The 21,702-nt window shown below is 39.8% G+C and overlaps 2 protein-coding genes across 2 annotated transcripts; both read right to left on the bottom strand.

The window, feature by feature from the left end:
• Nucleotides 1-66: 66 nt before the first annotated feature.
• LOC148921417 (uncharacterized) lies at nucleotides 67-3,345 on the bottom strand. Its single transcript, XM_089043917.1, has 2 exons — nucleotides 657-3,345; nucleotides 67-553 (listed from the first exon to the last, which is right to left on the bottom strand). Exons 1-2 carry the CDS (start codon nucleotides 3,343-3,345, stop codon nucleotides 204-206), a joined length of 3,039 nt encoding a protein of 1,012 aa, XP_088900043.1. The 3' UTR covers nucleotides 67-203.
• Nucleotides 3,346-18,806: 15,461 nt separating this feature from the next.
• Nucleotides 18,807-21,482, bottom strand: LOC148921416 (putative LRR receptor-like serine/threonine-protein kinase At3g47570). Its single transcript, XM_089044692.1, has 2 exons — nucleotides 20,101-21,482; nucleotides 18,807-19,174 (listed from the first exon to the last, which is right to left on the bottom strand). The coding sequence occupies exons 1-2, from the start codon at nucleotides 20,792-20,794 to the stop codon at nucleotides 18,807-18,809; spliced, it is 1,062 nt and encodes a 353-aa protein (XP_088900818.1). The 5' UTR covers nucleotides 20,795-21,482.
• Nucleotides 21,483-21,702: the final 220 nt, after the last annotated feature.

The raw sequence follows: 21,702 nt of genomic DNA, 5'->3' as shown, positions 1-21,702 counted from the left end.
CAAACACACAAATACAACTACGTAGTAGTAGTAGAAGAAGTTCGACCCAAAAAATAAAAATAAAAATTTCGACCAAAAAATAAAAATAAAATAAAAATAAAAATAAAAAGTAGTAGAACACTCATCTACTGTAGCAGCAACAAGAGTATTTCTCAGGCAGCGCATAAAAACCATATCACACAAACCCGTAGCAGAAAAAGTTCCTATCGAAGAAGAACGTCTCTAATGGAATGCAGTTCAGATGCAGCTTCACTGATATTCTTTAGACGCTCTGTGGGAGATTCAGCAGAGCATTCAATTCCAATTCTAAATATTGAATTCAAGCACACCACAATTTTTTCAACTCTTCTCTCGTTGTTGCCTCCTTCAAAAAGTGTTGAATCTGCAATGTCCGTAACTCGCTCAGGTAAAGCCTTTTTAACAAAGGTATGAAGGTTTAGGTCCCCATTAAACATGTCGTCGGTGGGTCGCTTTCCTGCGAAAATCTCTAACAAGAGAATGCCAAAGCTGTAGACATCTCCATTTGTTGACACCTCGCTTCCCATACCATACTCTACCATTCAAACATCATAAAATATTGTCAGCACATTTGTGAATATTATGTAAGATTAAAAGTTAAAAAAGGACAGTGTAGCATATAGGATAGAAAATTTTACCTGGAGCAGCATAACCAACCGTTCCTTTTATTCCAATGGAACTTGTGTGATTGTTGGAAACATTAATACCAGCTTCTTGGGAGAGAAATCTTGCGAGTCCAAAGTCAGAAACATGTCCAGTCATCTCGTTGTCCAAAAGAACATTGCTTGGCTTGAGATCACAATGAACTATCGGTGTTTCACAATGATTATGAAGATAATCCAATGCACAAGCAACATCAATGGCAATCTCTAGCCTTTGCTCTAGATTGAGTGCCTCTCTTACCTCTTCAATTTCAGTAGGAGGATGCAGCCACTCCTCTAAGCTTCCTCTGTCCATGTACTTGTAAACCAGAGCCTTGAAGTCATTACCATGAAAGTCAACACTTGAACACGCAGTTATAATCTCGACAAGATTTCGATGCTTGATGTTTCTTAAAGCCTCACATTCGGCCATGAAACTCTTTGATGCTCCATGGCGCAACAAGTTGAACACCTTCACAGCAACAAGTTGATGTTTATCATTATCATCAAGAATTCCTTTGTACACAGACCCAAAACTGCCTGCACCAATCAAATTAGCTGAAGAGAACTCGTCAGTAGCTCTTAGGAGAGTAGCATATGACACTTGCAAAAAATTGCTCGCCAATGTGCTCAACGGAATCTCTTTCCTTTTCCTTCTTGACGAACAGAGGAAGAAATAGGACATCGCCATAACTATTAGAAGAAGAGCAAGTCCGGAAAGTACTAACGGGATTATTAATTTCGAGCTACGAGATGATCCTCCTTTTTGGGACTTGCACTTGGGCAGTTGGAGATCAGCAATTCCCCCGCAGAGCTTGGTGTTGCCGGTAATTGAAATCGCACTTGCATTTTTAAAAGCACCTCCTCCAGTTGGTACCGCTCCCCAAAATTCATTGAATGATAGGTCTAGTTTCTTCAAGAAGACAAAGCCCCCTAAGAATTTTGGAATTTCACCCGACAAATTGTTGCGAGAAAGGTCTAATTCTTCTATGCCTTTCAACCCAATCATAGATGAGGGAATAGACCCCTTGAAGAAGTTGTCTTGCAAGTGTAAGACTTCTAAACTCTCACATGAACCAAGGCTACGAGGAAGTTCTCCGGATAACATGTTATTAGAAACGTCCAGTACACCTAGACTCTTCAAGTTTCCAACCTCCATCGGAAGAGAACCCGTAAAGTGGTTCCTAGACAAGTTCAAAAGCTTTGATAAGGATGGGAGGCCGATAACTTGTTGAGGTATTGTGCCACTAAGTTTATTATTAGATAAATCCAATAATATCAACCGCTTGCAATTCCCCAGGCTTGAAGGGATGACGCCCTCAAGATTATTTCCTTGTAAGAAGAGATTGGATAACTTGGTTAAATTTCCTAAAGACGCCGGAATGCTTCCTGATAATGCATTCATAGAAATATCTAACTCCACAAGGCTTGACATCTTCTGAATTTCAGTGGGAATGTCACCCGTCAAGCTATTTCCCCACATTAACAACGACTCCAAGTTGACCAAATTCCCTAATTCTGTTGGGATGCTTCCATGTATTTGGTTTCTGTGAAACCAAAACTTTTGAAGATTGGTTGAGAGATTGGATATTGATGCCGGCAACGTCCCACCAAAATTGTTTGCCTCAATATGCAAGTGTTCCAACTCTGTGCCATTGGTCAAGTCTGAGAGAAAACTCAAATCACCATCTGTACCGCTTCCAAGACGGTTATAGTGAATGGTGAATAGCCGTAGGTGATGAAGCTTTCGTAAATCTGGCACCTGTCCCGTTAGCTTGTTATACTGAACTTGAATATCACGTAGATTAGTGGCATTCGATAGTGAGAGTGGCAAGGATCCAAAAATTTGGTTTGCAGCAATGCTAAAGATTTGGAGATTAGGAAGAGTGTTTCCCAAGTCTGATGGAAGACTCCCTCGAATTTGGTTTTCTATAACGTAAAAAGAATAAAGAGCAGAGAGGTTACAGATGGAGGGAGGAATGGTACCAGATAAGTTGTTTGAGCCCATTGACAAAAAGGTTAAGTTTTTCAATTGGCCTAGAGAAGTAGGGATGCTTCCCACCAAGTTATTTTGAAATGCAGCAAGTACCTCAAGAGACGAAAGGTTTCCCAAGGAAGGAGGAATCTCTCCTGTTAAATTATTGACTTGTAAAACAATTATTTTAAGCTTCGACAAAGAGCCAAATTCAGATGGAATTTTACCCACCAACTCGTTGGAACCGAAATTCATGAAGATGAGGTTGGAGCAATATGATATGTTGTATGGAATAGGGCCACTAAATGAGTTTCTGTATAGAAATAGTACCCGCAATCTACGCAAATGCCCAATTTCTGGAGGGATTTTATTGCTGAAGCTGTTGTTTTGTAGTTCTAGTTCCCTTAGGAAACTTAGGTTTCCTATGTGTGGGGATAGGGACCCTGCGAGCTTTTGAGATTGAAGGTCCAGCTTTGTGACCCTTTGGCGATGTCGTCGACTGCAGGTGACGCCTTGCCACAGGCAAAAGTGAGTGGATTCATTCCAGGAGCTCGTTACATTATGAGGATCTTGCTTTATTTGAGCTCTGATGGCTAGCAGGGCCAGCCTATCTGTCTCGTTCCCTCCCAGTCCCATTTGCATGGAGCAAACCAACAATACTCCATTGAAAAGTGAGTACATCAAAATCAGTTTCAAAACCGAAACCTCCATTTGGTTTGTGAAATTAGTAATTCCCATTTGAGGGCATGGCAAATTTAACTGGTTTATGAGATTGAGTAATGAGCTTATTAACCAAGTCCAAGTCATTACAATGCGTCACGGTTGACTTGCTTCCGAGGTTGACTTTGATGACTTACTGATGGGGCAAAATAGCAACTACATGACAACTTCACTGATTTGCAACTACATGATGCAGAAAATTGGATTGGAAGCTGGTGGGGCTTCGCCTATTAATTAAGATTGACTAGAGGATATGGGTCAAGTCACAACAAATCAAAAGCTGACTTGTAAAAAGAAAAAATGTTGGAATTGTTTTTTTGTTGACACACGGTAGGATTTTGTAAAACTATCTTTACTCTGTGATAGTTTAGCTCTTATTATATATGTGAGTCGAACTTAAGGCATTCTCTAATTAAATGAAGACAACTAAACTTGACTTTGAACAGGTGATAAATGTCTGGATTATTATTCTCAACAAATTTTCGTAGGTGTGATCTATTACACAAGTCTAATGGATTAGTTTGTTATTATATATTGGCAGGCATTATGAGACAACCAAGGTTTTAACATAAGAAATGTAATATAAATGTAGGTTTTTTTTTGTTGGGGGGGAAGGAACTGAAGAAATATTGCTTAAACATTGTATTTTCACTATTAGAGAAAATTGTCTTTCAGCATTGCCTTCAAAACTCACAAATCCAACGAAATTTCAGAAACTTTGACTGATGACGGGATTAATTATGACATATTGAGCTAAAAAGACTAAGGTGAAAAGTCAAACTTTCTAGATAAAGAATTAGTGTCTTCCTTTGTGTGGTCACTAATAAAACGCTATTATTGACCGCAACTTACAATTTGGTCACCAAAACTTGAATTTTTTGGTCACTGAAAGTGGGTCACGTGCCCACTAGCTCGTTGTTGCTGAAATCGAGATTGATGAGGATGAAGCAATTGGAAACATTTCCAGGAATGAGTAGGGATTGGTATGTTCTGAATTGGATCGGTTCCACCTCAAAATCATAAATAAATTACAATATAACAGTTTGATTCCAAAAGTTATGAAGGAAACCGAACGAAACCAAACCAATTTAAGACCGTTTCGTTCTGCCAGATTGAGTCTAAGCCCAATTTTCTTTCTTTTTGTATTTTTCAACATTGTTAGACCAATTACTACCAACAAATTAACAATTTGCTCACTACTTAATTTTCTAGAGTACGAAACCATCCTAAACCTCCACATGCCATAAAACTTCAAATTTCAATAACTAATTTAGCTCAATTTAAATATCCATATATAGTTATTACCTAATTAGAATATTACCCATGTAAAATATAATATAAATAAATATATATATATACATAAACTATTCAGTTTGGTTTAGACTGGTGTATAAAAGCTCAAAACCAAACCAAACCAAACCATATAAGATCTTATTTAATTTTTAAACCGTTTGAGTTATTTTTAGTCAAAACCAAACTAAATCGATAATTGCAATTTGATTCAATCGGTTTTATTGATTTGGCCCGATTGATGCTCACCCCTAAGAATGAGGCCATTATATTGGTTATTGTCTAGACGTAAACTTGCAATCTACGCAAAATGCAAACAATTATGCTACCTTGTGCTACAAATTAAAACCACAATTCTGTATCACTTTATATGACTGCTGATTCAGACATTCCACGTCCATTCAATTTCTAGATGAATAAATAACTAGTCCAACAAGTTATGAACAACCTCTGTTGACTTTTTCCAATATAGACTTCATTTGCTCAGATATTATTACCCTGCGTTCGAGGTCCTAAGTTCGATTCTCTCTTCTCCAGTATTGCTTGTATCAAAAATATTGTTGTTGCATGTTGTTACAATATAATTACACAAATGCTAGAAACTCGAAGGACCAAAACCATTCCAAAACATTAGAATTTTTTTTTTGAGGCCACAATCTCTTATGTGATTTCAAATACCACCAATGCCACACAATATGTGATTTTTTTTTCCTTAAGATGATGGTGGTTGGCAGGGTACCGACTGGTAATTGTCACCAGTAGTCGACAGTGGCGACTGGAGGCTGACCGGAAACAATGCCTGCAAAGGAGGGAGGAGCTAGGAATTGTTTGGTTGTACATAAAGTTAAATGTTGGTATTTAAACTAAAATTCTTGTAAATGAATCTCAAAACTCGCAAACAATAGTATTATTAAAATTTAAATAACACAAACTTTTGTCGATGTATCTTTTTCCTTTACTATATATTATGCATTTGCCACAAGTTTATTGTTATGCATTCCCACGTGGCAACTAGCATTCTCAACCGTTGGTTATAAATCAGCAAGTCTATTTCATCTGAATCCGATGGCTCATATTCACGAGGCAGCTTTTCTCTTTCACTCCATTAAAACAGTTACTCTCCATTTGATGAAATAATTGAAAATTACATAGAATTTTAAAATGACGGAATTTATATTTTCATTATTTTAATTTCTAGCAATTGAAAATATCATTGTTTGGATTTATGTATGTCGAATTTTGTAAATGACATCATGAAAATTATGAAATGACGCCTATTTTAGTGGAAATTAAACTCGGGAATTTAATGCCTCAATTTCACAGTTTTTTCCATGCGTCATTTAATAAATTTCACTCTTAAGTTGTCAAACAAGGGAGTTATCAATTTCTCCTCTTAAATTTACGAATTTTAACTAAATTTCGAGTTATTTTCCCTCATCCAAAGGGTTATTCACCTTTGGGATTTCCTAATGGACTGCATCTTAGATATAACATCGTTTCAAGCGATTTGTTGGGGATTCAGCAAAACATGCAATTCCAATTCTAAAGACTGATCAAAATATAATTAATAAACCTCTCTCTAAATATGTCCTGATTTTCAGTTTTATTAGGGCAATCACATATTCAGTGACCTCAAAAGTTCATTTCGGAAAACAAACTAGGAGTAGGGATGACAATGTTCTCCGAGAGTAAAAAATTTGGAACTGGTGGATCTGACTTGAACTGTAATAACCTTAAACTTTAAATTTATTTTCATAAATAGTAAAAAATAATATTATGCTATAGAATGAGTGTGGGTATTTTATGAAGTAAATTTGGATTGAAAATTACGGATTTAAGGGTGTTTAAAAGCAAGTTGGACCAAAATGCCCTTACATATGTGGTTGAGGTTTTTAAAAGAACGTTTAGTGTTGTTATTTTTGTGAAAGATCATATTATGTTGAATAGTAGTTGTGGTCATTTTGTGAAAGATTGAGTAATGCGCTTAACCAAGTCCCAGTCATTACGATCAGCCACGGTTGACTTGGTTTCCAAAGACACAAAACTTTGACTTGCTTCCATTAGTCACTTGCAAAGAATTAGCCATACATCATGCAGACGCTGTCATTGTATTGGAAGCTGATGGGGGCTTCACTATCTCGATCACCCAATTAATTTTTATTGGTCGGTGTTTGTGCAAATAATCTCACGGGAGAATATTCGCTCATAGATCCTTCAACCTTCGATCTTCCTTCTCTCTCTTTCTCGATTTTTGTAAAAAAGATTTGAGTAAATAGACCACACTCGGGAGGGGGGTGTTGGCCAAAGGCCCTCCGATACCTAAGTTAGTTCGAGTGTTTGTAGGAAAACAATGGCTAAGCAAAGGGTACGGAGTTTATGTATAGTGTGAACTGGGCGGCCGGAGCCGTGTGTAGTGGCGGAGCCGTGTGGAGAAAATATGGAGAATGAAGAGGGAGAGAGAGCTTCAAGTATTTTTCTCGGGTTTAGGAGTATGTTTAGATGTGGGTTTTTTGAAGTACCTTGAATGATGAATGTGGTCGTCTATTTATAGGAGCCTCACAGGCTAGGTTTAGTAGAGAATATCTGAGTTTATTCTCTACCCAAATTCGTAGGGATAGTCGGACTTAGATAATATCTGATTTAATGATATTATCTTCTCTTTATTGAAGATAATATCTAAATTAAATGATATTATCTCTTTTTATGAAGATAATATCTGAATTAATGATATTATCTTATCTTTATTAGGATAATATTTAAATTAATGGTATTATCTTATTAAATAAAAAAATATCTCATTAATTAAGATATTTATCCAAATTAATTAATTGGCCAGATAAACTGATTCAATTAATTAATTTAAGAGATAATCTTCTTTTCCATGTAGCATGCCCTGATTGGAGATGAAAATATATGCTCCCACAAATGCCCCCTAACTTCTGCATGGCGCTTGTGTGGCATGTAGGAGATGAAATTATTTTCGAGCTCTCAAGCGTATGCAGGCTTTCTTACGTGAGTTGGACTCCTTTACGATCGATTCCCAATTGGTGTAAGCTTCACTGTTGTTGGAGTTGGATTCCCAGATAGAAATGAGCTTGTCATCCCTCGTTGACCGGGTTGTCCAACTTTTATAAATACAGGACTTCTCTTCACTCTTTCTCACATCGCAAACTTAACTTCTACTGCTACGGCTTGAGAAAGATCTTGGAGAATTTGTACTGCTTGTTGAAGAGAGGAGTTATCGTGCATCAAAGTAAGTCGAGCTCGTATATTTTTTCTTCATCTTTTCTTTTTTGAGGCGAGGACCATTTGGGTAGGACCAGGTGGTTGGCGTCATATTGTGATCGAAGGCGGTTGGAGCTGCGGTGGCTAAGAAGAGGAGAGAGTCATCTGCCTGGGCGAAGAGCTCTTCTGCGATGTCGTGGCTGATCCCAAGGTGGATAAGTCCAGCCCTGAAAAGGATGCAGGTGTGTCTAATATGCTCAAGACGAACTTTCTGTCAAGTCCATCCACTTGTGCTCAGGTTGGTTGATCAGATCCGTTAGGTTGGTGATCTTAGTACTTTCTCAAGTCTCTCCTTAGAAAAATAAAGGGAAGCAACATTTCATCTACTTCAAAAAAGAGGTGGTGAAAGATATCGCGGATTAGGCAGTGGATGTTGAGAGCATGGTGATCAGCATGGATCTGAAAAAGGCTGCGGTCGAGGATCTCCTGCTGGCATCTCGAAGTAGATGAAGACTCATTTATTTCTTTTTAGCTTTTATAATCTACTCTTTGTTTAGAATAATTGGTCTTGTTTGACCATCTTCTTTTTGTTCAATTCGCATAGTGTCTTGTGAACTGCTTGAGTGTTTCTGGGTTGATGCACGTTTAGCCTCGTCCCAGGGCGTATCGATGATAGTGGCCCGTTTGGCCTATGTTCGAGGCGTATCGATGAGAGTTACCCGTTTGGCTTACGTCCGGAGACGTGTCGATGATAGTGGCCCGTTTGGCCTACGTCTGGGGACGTGTCGATGATTGTGGCTCATTTGGCCTCGTCGGAGGCGTGTCGATGTGTGACTCGTTTGGCCTACGTCTAGATATGTGTCGATGATAGTGGCCCGTTTGGCCTCGTCCGGGGACTTGTCGATGTGTGTGACCCGTTTAGCCCGTCGAGGCGTGCGATGATAGTGACTCATTTGGCCTCGTCGGAGACGTGTCGATGATAGTGGCCCATTTGTCCTACGTCAGAGGACGTGTCGATGAGAGTGACTCGTTTGGCCTACGTCCGGAGACGTGTCGATGATAGTGGCCCATTTGGCCTACGTCCGGAGACGTGTCGATGTGTGTGACTCGTTTGGCCTACATCCGAGACGTGTCGATGAGAGTTATCCGTTTGGCCTCGTCCGAGACACATGCCGATGATAGTGGCCCGTTTGGCCTACGTCCGGGGACGTGTCGATGATAGTGACCCGTTAGGCTTACATCCGGAGACGTGTTGATGTGTGACCCGTTTAGCCTACGTCCGGGGACGTGTCGATGAAGTGACCCGTTTGGCATACATCCGAAGACGTGTCGATAATAGTGGCTCGTTTGGCTTACGTCCGGAGACGTGTCGATTTCTTTTGTGAACACTCCATTGGAAAAAAGCTTTGAACTTGTATTGATGTCGTGGTGCATTCGCTTAGAGCCTTATAGGCCGTGGTCCGCTCTCGAGTGGTTGCCACACTCGCCGTCGTGAATTTTACAGAGGACCTCAAGTGTTTGAGGGTACTTTATGCAGGTGAGATGAAGGCCGGAGTATGATTTGTGAATGAGCTTGTCGCCTTGCATGTAATATCTCGCGGCTTTTTGTTAGACCTTCCTAACTTCGGAATTATCCGTTGGCATTTCCATTCACTAAGTAGTCGATGATGGGGTCTTGCTAGCGAAGGTCCTCATCAATCTACATTTAGTCGATTGGCTCTATTTCTTCGATGTTTGGCCCGTCAAAGTGTTCAACTGGGATGGAGCGTCGGCCAGGTGTCCAATGCGATCCTAGGCTGCCAGCGCATCTGCATGAGTGTTCTCTGCTCGTAGAACTTGTTAGATGGTGAAAGTAAGGAATTTTTTCAAAAGTCCGTAGACTTTGTCGAGGTATTAGACCATTCTTGGATGCTTTGCCATGTACTCGTCTGAGGCTTGATTCGTGATCAGCTGGGAGTCTGAGTAGATGGTCAATCTCTTGATCGACAGTTCTTCGCAGTCCTGCAAGCAATGCCTCATATTTTGCCTCGTTGTTTGAAGCAGAAAAGCCTAGTGTGATAGCTTGTTCCAACAAGATTGCGTCTGGGGTTATTATGACGACTCCTGCTCCCGCTCTTTTGTAATTTGATGCTCCATCTACATGCAACTGCCACATGTCGTTAGGTAGGTTCGAATCGGTGGGGAGGTGTCGTCTGCTTTTTCCTTGCTTTTCGTGACCATCTTTTCTTCTTCGGTGTCGAAGTAAACTCTACAACAAAATCTGTTAAAGCTTGGGCTTTTGTAGCAGTCTTTGGCGGTAGAGGAGGTCTTATTGACTGAGTTCGATAGTCCATTTCATTAGTCATTGAGAAGCGTTAGGGCTATGAAGGATCGATCTCAAAGGAAATTCTGTTATGACAATAATCAAATGTGCTTGATAGTAGGGCCTTAATTTTCTCGCAGAAACCACAAGCGAAAAAATGAGCTTCTCCATTTTAGGATAGCGAGTCTCTGCATCAAGGAGAGCTTTTGAAGTGTAGAATACCGGATGTTATGTTCCCAGCTCTTCTCGGATGAGAGCTGGGTTGTGAGTCGGACACCACGGTAGATGTACAAGTCTTACTGGTATCGATTTTGAGAGTAATGGAGGTGAACTGAGGTAAGTTTTCAAGATTTGAAAAGCTACTTCACACTCGTCATCCCACTTGTCTTTGTGTCCCTTCTCAAGGCTTTGAAAAATGGCCTGCACTTATCAGTAGATCTTGAAAGGAAACGGTTGAGAGCTGATGCCCTACCCGTTAGACTTTGTATCTCCTTTGTTGTGGCAGGTGACTTCATGTTGAGCATAGCCTTGATTTAATTTGGATGTGCCTCAATTCCTCTTTGGGTGACTAAGTATCCAATGAATCAGCCGGACGAGACTCCAAATGTGCACTTGTTTGGGTTCAACTTCATGTTGTATTTTCGAAGTAGGCTGAATGCCTCGGCAAGGTTCTCGATATGGTATGCTCGCTCGGGAGCTTTGACTAGCATGTCTTTTACGTAGACCTTCATAGTCTTGTTGATTTGCTCCTTGAACATTTTGTTCACCAGCCTTTGGTAGGTTGCTCCGACGTTCTTCAATCCAAAGGGCATGACTTTATAGCAATATGTACCTCTTTCGATGATGAAGGAGGTCTTTGCCTTGTCGTCTTCATGCATCATAATTTGGTTGTAGCTAGAGTAGGCATCCATGAAACTTAGCAGTTGATTGCCGGAAGTTGAATTGACAAGCAGATCAATTCTTGGCAGTGAAAAGTTGTATTTAGAGCACGCCTTGTTAAGGTCGATGTAGTCGACGCACACTCTCCACAAACCTTTATCTTTCTTGATTGCCAGCCATTCTGCATAGGAGACTTCCTCAATGAAACCGGCAACCAGAAACTTGTCGATCTCGGCTTCAATGATAGCAACCGCTCGGGCGAAGTTCGTCTCTCTGCCTTCTGAGCTTGATATTTGGGTTGACGTGTAGGCGATGGCGGATGATTTGGGGATCGATGCTAGGCATGTCGGATGATGACCATGCAAATACGTCTTTGTTGTTCTGGAGGAAGGCTACAAGCTTTGCCTTTTCCTCCTAGCTTTGGCGCGAGCCGATCCACACTTTTCTCTCTGGCTTGTCAGGATCAAGGGGTACTAGCTCAACATCCTCCTCGAGCTCCCATCCTTCTTCAAGATAGACCTCCGGACGAATTCCCTCGACTTGGTCCTGATTCTTTGATTGCTATTAGGGAGTAGTTATTCCCTTTCCTTTCTGGTTTGATCGGCCGTCAAGAACGAAATCTGCTTTCTCCTCTGTTTGTTCTACTCCCTTTAGATTTGCCTGATTCATAGGGAGGAACTGTGTTTGCTTGCCTTTCTTCAGCCCTTGAGTTGAGCATTTCCTCGCCATTGCCTTTCTTGACCCTTGAGCTGCTCCTCGCAAGGTCATTATAAACGCCCTGCACATCGTGCGTCGTAGGCCTTATGGAGGATCATGACACTTTTGAAGTGTTTTAGGTGGCTCTCGGGATCGGAATCCCTTTTGAAATGTATAAGCGAAGGTGTTGAGAATCGCCGGGAGCGACTGCTCGATTTGAGGTGAAAGGAGTATAGATCGCCTGGTCCATCTCCTTACGTAGTGCATCCTCGAGGTTCCCACCAGTCTTCAAGTCTCAAAGTCGGTCATTCACAAGCTTCTCAACGTCTTCCGCACACATTTCTGGTCGATCACGTTGGCGACCTTCGCCATTCTAGGGATGCTAATTGACCTCTTCGTTGGTCCGAGAGAAGGTCGACCCTCTCGCTCTCGATGCCTAAGAGCGTGTTGGTGGGTGCGCTTGCGAGAGATTTTCTGTAGCTTGGCGGCGAGGTGGTTCTCGAGAGGCGGGTAGTGGAGTGTCTTTCTTCACGGTCCTCATTGTGAAGTTACAGATTGACCTCCCTAGGGCATAACCTTTCATGAATATTTCTGCGTGAGTGGGTGGGCGCCTCTCTTCACGATCCTCATTGCAGGCGATTATCGGTTTGACCTCTCAGGGAGCCTAGCCTTTCAAGAACATTTCCTGCGGGCCCGGTGGCGCGACGTTAAGTCGTGGGCGAGTCTTTCTCGCCGACGTTGCTTTGTGTGTGGCTTGCGGATGCTTGTGACATGCCGGCAAGGCGATCACGTTGTTGTCCCTCTCCTTGTATGCCCATTCACCCGCTCGACACTGCTTGGTACCCATCGAGCCGTCCGATCGATCGTTCATCTATCCTTCTCTTTTCGCTCGGTTGTCCAAGGCCAAGGTTTTGAACCAAGTTTATTTGGTGGAGGAGATGCCTCATCAAATTGGTTTGGTCGTTCATCATCTGTGCTAGTTGGTCAACTCTCAGATTATGATCTGCTTGACTTCGTGGATCGGGATGAGAAAAGTGTGTGGAGCCTAATTGCACTCGGGCTAGGGTTTCATTGGAGGTGTATGCAGGAGCGTGCGTCGAGCGTGGAGGCAATGGAGGAAATGCTTGAAGTTGCTTCAAGACTGGGCCTAAGTCAGTGGTGATAACGAGTCCACCTTGATGAGAGGTTCCACCATGCTCATCGGCGATGGCCCATGCGATGGTCTCAGTTGCGAGTTCAGGAAGTAGCACGATGGTGAGAAGTGGTGGTACCACCATGTCGATCATGGGATCATGGGTGGAGTGACTTTGGGCCGTCACGGATTGAGCCATCACGGCAGTTTTGCTCCTAAGGCGTTTGCTTCCAACCATGGTTGTTTGGAAGGCTTCGGTGAGTTGGAAAATAGGAGGATCGGATTCCTTGAGCACGCGTTGAGTATAGCTCGTACTCTCAATGAAAGCACCAAATGTTTGCGCAAATAATCTCACGGAAGAATATTCGCTCCTAGATCCTTCAACCTTCGATCTTCCTTCTCTCTCTTCCTCGATTTCTGTAAAAAAGATTGGAGTAAATAGGCCACACCCGAGGGGGTGTTGGCCAAAACTCTCCGATGCCTAAGTTAGTTCGAGTGTTTGTAGGAAAACAATAGCTAAACAAAGAGTACGGAGTTTATGTATGGTGTGAACCAGGTAGGCGGCTGGAGCCGTGTGTGGTGGCCAGAGCCGTGTGGAGAAAATATGGAGAGTGAAGAGGGAGAGAGAGCTTCAGGTATTTTTCTCGGATTTAGGAGTAGGTTTAGATGTGGGTTTTTTGAAGTATCTTGAATGATGAATGTGGTCATCTATTTATAGGAGCCTCGGGGCTAGGGTTTCGTAGAGAATATGCTGAGTTTATTCTCTACCCAAATTCGTAGGGATCGAGTCGGACTTAGATAATATCTGATTTAATGATATTATCTTCTCTTTATTGAAGATAATAATATATAAATTAAATGATATTATCTCTTTTTATGAAGATAATATCTGAATTAATGATATTATCTTCTCTTTATTAGGATAATATCTAAATTAATGGTATTATCTTATTAAATAAAGAAAATATCTCATTAATTCATATATTTATCCTAATTAATTAATTGGCCAGATAAATTGGTTCAATTAATTAATTTAAGAGATAATCTTCTTTTCCACGTGGCGTGCCTTGATTGGAGACGAAAATATATGCTCCCATAGTCGGAATCACCCCATGACTTTGTTGGGAAACAATGTGATATTTTTATAAAGCTATTTTTACGCGTGATAATTCATCCATATAACAAAGTTAGATTCCTTTTATTCATTGGAGTCAAATTAAGATATTATTCTTCAGCGAAGTGGAGATAACTACTTACCACTATACCAAAAATTAGTTGATAAATTTCAGAATTGTTATTTTATCAGCAATCTTTTCTAAATGTGTTGTATTACACAATCCCAAATTCTATTAGAGCATCTCCAACCGATATGTCAAAAGTGTCATATAGACATTTAACGGCTAAAAATAACATCTCATATCACTCCAATCGATGTATCAAAGCTGATGTAGAATGAAGGCTGAAGGTTGAGATATTATTTTTGACATCTCAAAAGCAAGATGTCAAATGAATATTTTATTATTTTTTCTTTTCTTTTCTTTTTAATTAAAAATAAATCAACACTAAAATATAATAAAATAATAATTTAATTTGACATATCGGGTGGAGTGTAAAGCTGTGTAAATGTCAAATTGCTACATCAGCCATCAAATTTAAATTTGATGTTTGGTATTTGACATCTCCCTTAGATTTGATGGTTGATGTGGCAATTTGACATTTACATCGCTTTACACTCCACCCGATATGTCAAACAAATAATTATTGTAACAGTCAAATCATTTAAGATAAAAATGAAAAAATGAAAAAGAAAAATAATAAATGAAAGTAGCAATCAGCTGTCTTAAAAAAATAATAAAATATTTATTTGACATCTTACTTTTGGGATGTCAAAAGTAACGGCTGAACCTTCAACCTTCATTTCACATCAGCTTTGACATTCGGTTGGAGTGATGTGAGATATTATTTTTAACTATTAAATATTTATGTGACACTTTTGACATATCAATTATGCTCTTACTACAGTTTACCGTAACTAGTTATATTGAGTTATTATCTAAACGTAAAACGTGCAATCTACGCAAATGCCCCATTTCTGGAGGAATGATGAATTAATTAGTCCAAGATATGGACAACCCCTGTTGACTTGCTTCGAAAATAACAATTACACAAATTAATGCAAGAAAACTCCAAGGACCAAGACCATTTCAAAACAGTAGAAGAAAGTTTTCAGAGACTACAGTCTCTTGAAAGCATATGGCAGGCTGAGAGGTAGGAAGGAAGCTGAGTGGAAACAGCCCCAGCAACGGTACAAAATTTAACAACTATTCACTCATATACATTTCCACCAACGTGTGGTGGAAGAAATAAACCTAAGCAAAATTCAATAATGTACAAATATTAATTTGGACCGACTTGTTGATGAAGGCCAGTGGTTGATTTCTTCTGGCATCAATCATACGTTGGTTTGCTTGAATTCAATTCAGTGGATTGTTATTAAACGAAAACAATTGTGTTATACAATTTGTTTTCTTCTCAAAAGTCATACATACAAGAATTCTACACCATGGACTTTATGAAAATACAAATACATGTTTACAGATCTGATAACATGTGGATATGACATAAGGCTGTAGAACAAAGATGAAAAGAATAATGGTAATGATAAGTATCCTGGGTGAGATCAAAATATAATTAATAAACTTCTCTCTAAATATATGTCCTGATTTTCAATTTCATTAGGGCGATCACATATCCAATGCCCTCAAAAATTCATTTCAGAATACAAACTAGGAATAGGGATGGTCAGATATGAAGATAGAAAGGGGAATACTAGCAACCTTCTCTCTAACCTTCTCCTTTGAACCTTCTCCCTTTCCTTCATGACATGTGGCACTTTACTTACACTTAAAACAATGTCATATTAATGCATTAGAAAAACTTGCTTTTGTTTTTCCAATTTACCCTTATTAAATTATCCTTTAATTAATCCATTTTTTACAAATAGAAAAATAAGACTAGACATTAATACTAATAGAATAAATTTTATGTTTTTTCTTTTGACCCACCAGCCTTCTCTCCCAATCCTCGCTTACAGCCAGCCACCACACCATTCTCTCTCCCCTTTCCTTGCCAATCCAACCCAGCCATCCACTACCACTGCTCTCCGTTTCCTTTTCTCTCTCTCTCTAGCCAACAACCCTTCCCCCGTCGTTGATTTCCTTGGCTGTGTAAAGAGGTGTAACCACCTCGCCTCAATTTTCGCCCTCCCCTCCGCACATTGCGTAAATCTCCAACATCAACCCTGTTGATCTTCACAACGAAGACGACTCCCACCCACGCCAATCTTCCCCGACGACCGCGGCTTCGATCCCTGCCACCCACTTCGTCTTCCCATCCCCTGTGGTTGGGTTATGGGTTGTTTTTTCGATTTTTTCATATTTCATTCTTAGTGTTTTAATTATTCAATTTCTTAAAACTGATCTTTAAAAAAAATGAAATTAGGTGTTTGTTAAACGATTTGATATTTTTTTTATCAATTGGTTTTGAAAAAAATTATATAATAAAACAATACACAAAGAATAATACATTTAATAAGGTTAAATTTGGAAAACAAAATGTAGCTTGTGTGGTGCATTAATAGTATTGTTTTGAAAGAAAGTAAAGTTCCACATGTCATGAAGAAAAGAGAGAAGATCCAAAGGAGAAGGTTAGAGAGAGGGTTACTAGCATTTCCCAGATAGAAATTAGACCGAGTTGACCAAAAACCTGATTGGTCCGATTTCGGTTTCGATTCTCGTAGTGAAAAATTAGACAGACAGAATCAGGGCCGATTGTGTATTTTTTATTTTTTTAATAAAATATTTAACTCCAATGCTAAATTTCTAAACCCATAACTAATATTTCCTTAAACCCAACTCCAAATCACCTCTCTTTTATAAATCCAATCACCTCCTTTTGAAATTGGGCCATTTGTGAATTTTGAAGCCTTATTTTTAGTTGGATTTTAAAAAAATATATTCAAAAAAGAAAAGAAAAAAGATTCCAATCCAAAATTGGAAACCGAACCAATTTATGGACAAACTAGCTCACACCAAATCGGATAATTTTTTTGTTAAAATTAGAGCCAATCAGACCGTGCCCACCACTAATCCCAAGTACTATCTTCTCCAAACACAAGTTAACTAGATTCCCAAACAGCAAAGACTATTGACTTTGCTTCCGAGGATGACTTGATGACTTAATGATGGCAAAATAGCAACTTGCTTTCACTGATTTGCAACGAATTAGTCATATGCATGATGCAGGCAATTGGATTGGAAGCTGGTGTGGAGCTTCGCTCCTTAATTAAGATTCACTAGAGGACATGGGTCGAAAACCCTAAACCCTCTCTAGTCCCCAACCCTTGGCGCCGCTTTGGGGAGGTGGTCTGCCCCTCCTCCCCTCCCCTCCTCTTCCTTCTTGTTTCCCTCCTTCTTTTACCGTTTCCTCCTCACCCTCCGTGGTGATTTTGCCTCACCCTCTGTGATCCCCACCCAATATGGGTGTTTTTCCCCTGAGCTTTGTCTCAGATCACAGCTTCTTGCCTCCACTTCGGTTTCCTTCAGTTTTTTTTTTTCTGTCTTTCCTCAAGTTAAGCCTACTCTGTGAGACCCTTTATCCTCCATCTCTCCATCTCCTTTCTTCCCCAGCCACCTTCACTTTTCACCCTCCACTTCTTACATCTATACTCTCCCCATCTCTTCTATGTAGTGATGCCGTCCATCCATGGCCAGCAACTTCATTTGGGTGCCAGTTCTCAACTACCACCGTTTGCTCCTTGGTGGTGTGTGATGGTCCGTGACTGCAATTAAAGTGCATCATGCACTTCACACTTGGATTATGGGAGAGATTCCGCCCTGGTGGCCTGCTCACCCCCATCTTTCGTTGGCCTCTTTGATACCCCCGGGTATCGGTTACTCCTCCTTGGTGGTGGCAAATTTGTTTCTGGTGGTGTTGTTGGCATGCTATGGGCGGCTGCTCCTGTGTTCTAGATCTAGGGTTTCTTTGTTTAATATTTTATGGGCTTTTATTGTTTATTTGGCTTTCTATCCTTAGGCCTGCTATATGTATTGGTATTGGGCTGCTTTGGAAATGACCAAAAAAAAAACTAGGGTCAAGTCACAACAAGGTAGGCAATCAAAAGCCGACTTGTAAAAGGGAAAATGTTGGAATTGTTTTTTCGTTGACACACGGTAGGATATTTGTTGGTAAAACTATCTTTACAATGTGATAGTTTAGCTCTTCACTTGGTTGGGATAGGTCTCATGTTTGACTCATATGAATGACTATGCCGATATATATTTGTGATCATAATTTCAAGGAACATGAATGAAAATAGCAAACGCAGCTCTATTATGTCCAATTGCTTTCGCTCATTAGAAGCAAGGTTTTTTAAATATTTTTTTTAAAGAAATTATTTTTAATTCTTAAATCAGAAACAATAGATTAGTTTCACCATAGCTTGTTTTTCAGATCAGAAACAATAGATGGGCAAATATGAAGCTAGAAACTTCACACTTCACATTTGACTAAGATATATAACAGACTTCACACCTCACACTTCACACTCGACACAATATAGGATTTCTCAATTCGATTGGCAACATGATCAAGTGTGGCCCAAACAGTTTCTCATTCGACTAAGATAACAGATTTACACAAGATGTAGTAGCTGACTTTGATCACATTTCGACCTCTGCAGGCCCTAACACACCAATAAAACGACGAAATAGTAGTAGCAACAGGACTAGAGACACCAATAATTGCAGGCCTACAAAATTGATGCGGTAGTTTGATAACTTTGATCACATTTGCGGGGCTCCAGCCCAAATACACCAGTAGAAGTAGCAGCAGCAGCAAGAGTATTTCCCAGGCAGCACATAAAAGTTTCTATCCAAGGAGAACGTCTCTAATGGAATGCAGTTCAGAAACAGCATCACTGATATTCCTTAGACGGTCTGTTGGAGATTCAGCAGAACATGCAATTCCAATTCTAAATATTGAATTCAAGCACACCTCAATTTCTTTAACTCCCGCACCACATTGATTCGGAGTTTTGTTGGTGTTTCCTTCAAAAAGTGGTGGATTTGCAATCTCCATAACTTGCTTAGGCAAAGCCCTCTTGACATAAGTGTGAAGGTTTAAGTCTCCATTGAACACGTTGTCGGTCGGTCTCTTCCCCGTAAACATCTCTAACAAGAGAATGCCAAAGCTGTAGACATCCCCATTTGTTGACACCTTGCTTTCCATACCATACTCTACCCTTTGTGAGAATATGAAAGTAAAGAGTCTTACATTGGAAAGTTGAGAAACCTAGGAAGGCCTTATAAGGAGTTGGGCTACTCCCCCCATTGCCAATTGGTTTTCGGGTGAAACCTCAACTTCCTTCATGGTATCAGAGAGGGTTGCCCACGTGTGAAAGCCCAAAGGCCACACATGCTCTACGTCACCCAAAATGTGTTGTCCACGTGTTAAGCTTAAAAATTCGCCACACTTGCAGGGGCATGTGAGAATGTGAAGGTAAAAAGTCCCACATTGGAAAGTTGAGAAACCTAGCAAGGGCTTATAAGGAATTGAGCTAATTCCCCCATTGCCAATTGGTTTTGGGGTGGAACCTCAACTTCACCATTCAAACATCATAAAATATTGTCAGCACAATTGTGAATAGAATAGCTGAATTATGTAAGATAAAGGGCAAAGTGAAGCATAGAGATATTTGTTGAAGAATACAGAGTCCCACATCGGAAACTTAACAAAATAGAAAGTCTCATATAATAAATGGTTCACTTCTAATAACATCAGGCTTTTGTTAAGTTTAGATGTGGGACTCGTGTATTTTTAACACTTCTCCTCACGTGGGACCACTTTTTAGTGGGCCACACGTCAACTCGATTTCACATCAATCACTTTTTTCTTTTTCTTTTTTTTTTTTTTTTTTTTTTTTTTTTTTTTTTGGTTTGAATACTTTGAGTTGTATTTTATTCTTCTCCATAAGGAGGTATATATAGGAGTTTACATAGAATGATTTTACAATGAATTAGATATAGTAAAGAATTAGGAAAGTATCTCCTAATTGTACAATGATTTATCACTTATATAAAAAAAAGAGGAAAGTAAATCCCTTAATTAATCAAGGAAGTAAATTTTCTTGATTAATTAGGAGACTCACGTCAATAATATTTGCCTGGAGCAGCATAACCAACCGTTCCTCTTAATCCAATGGAACTTGTCTGATTTTTTGAAGCATTAATACCAGTTTCTTGCGAGAGAAATCTTGCGAGTCCAAAGTCAGAAACATGTCCAGTCATCTTGTTATCCAAAAGAACATTGCTTGGCTTGAGATCACAATGAACTATTGGTGTTTCGCAATGATTATGAAGATAATCCAATGCACAAGCAACATCAATGGCAATGTCTAGTCTTTGCTCTAGATTGAGTGCCTCCCTTACCTCTTCAATTTCAATAGGAGGACGCAGCCACTCCTCTAAGCTTCCTCTGTCCATGTACTCATAAACTAGAGCCTTGAAATCATTACCATGAAAATCAACACTTGAACACACAGTAATAATCTTGACAAGATTTCGATGCTTGATATTTCTTAGAGCCTCACATTCGGCTATGAAACTCTTCGATGCTCCATGTCGTAACAAGTTGAACACCTTCACAGCAACAAGCTGGGCTTTATCATCACCTTCGAGAATTCCTCTGTACACAGACCCAAAACTGCCTGCACCAATCATATTAGCGGAAGAGAACCCATCAGTAGCTTTTAGGAGAGTAGCATATGACACTTGCATAACAGAATTCGCCAGTGTGCTCAACTGAATTTCTTTCCTTTTCTTTCTCGACGAACAAAGAAAGAAATAGTAAATCACCATAGCTATTCCTAGAATAGCAAGTCCTGAAACTACTGAAGGGATTATTAATTTCAATCTACGAGATTATCCTCCTTTTGGGGACTTGCACTTGCGCAGTTGGAGATCTGCAATACCGCCGCAGAGCCTGGCGTTGCCAGCTATTGAAATCACACTTGCATTTTTAAAAGCACCTCCAGTTGGTACTGCTCCCCAAAACTCATTGAATGATATGTCTAGTTTGTTCAAGAAGACAAAACCCTCTAGAAATTTTGTCGAGAAAGGTCTAATTCTTCTATGGCTTTCAACCCAGTCATAGATGAGGGAATAGGCCCCTGGAAGAAGTTGCCTTGCAAGCGTAAGACTTCTAAACTCTCATATTTACCGAGGGTGGTAGGAATCTCTCCGGATAACATGTTATTTGAAACGTCTAATTTACCTAGACTTTTACTTTTCAAGTTTCCAATGAAGAGAACCTGTAAAGCTGTTCGTGGACAAGTTCAAAAGCTTTGATAAGGATGGGAGGCCAATAACTTGTTGAGGTATTGCACCACTAAGTTTATTATTAGCCAAATCCAATATTATCAGCTGCTTGCATTCTCCCAGGCTGGAAGAGTCTGTATAGCTTGGTTAAATTTCCTATGGAGGACGGAATGCTTCCTGATAATACATTCGTGGAAATATCTAATTCCACCAGCTTTGAAAGCTTCCCAATGTCCTGATTTTCGGTACTAAGTACTAACAAGTACAGCATATGAGTAATTTTCTCTCTATCTCCCATCATGGAATGAAAAGAGCAAAAGTCACTATAGGAATGCAGTTTGGCTACATGGTGCCCACATATCATCATCATAATTTTAATAAAACAGACACAAGAGTATTGAGAATATTTTGAGTTCATTTCTTGAATTAATAAGTTTCAAGACGGAAAA

The sequence above is a fragment of the Prunus mume genome, linkage group LG1, assembly GCF_029339155.1.
Source record: "Prunus mume cultivar Tortuosa linkage group LG1, ASM2933915v1, whole genome shotgun sequence".
Lineage (NCBI taxonomy): Eukaryota > Viridiplantae > Streptophyta > Magnoliopsida > Rosales > Rosaceae > Prunus > Prunus mume.
Note: the sequence above shows the minus strand (reverse complement) of the source record. Positions and strands in the feature narration are given on the sequence as shown.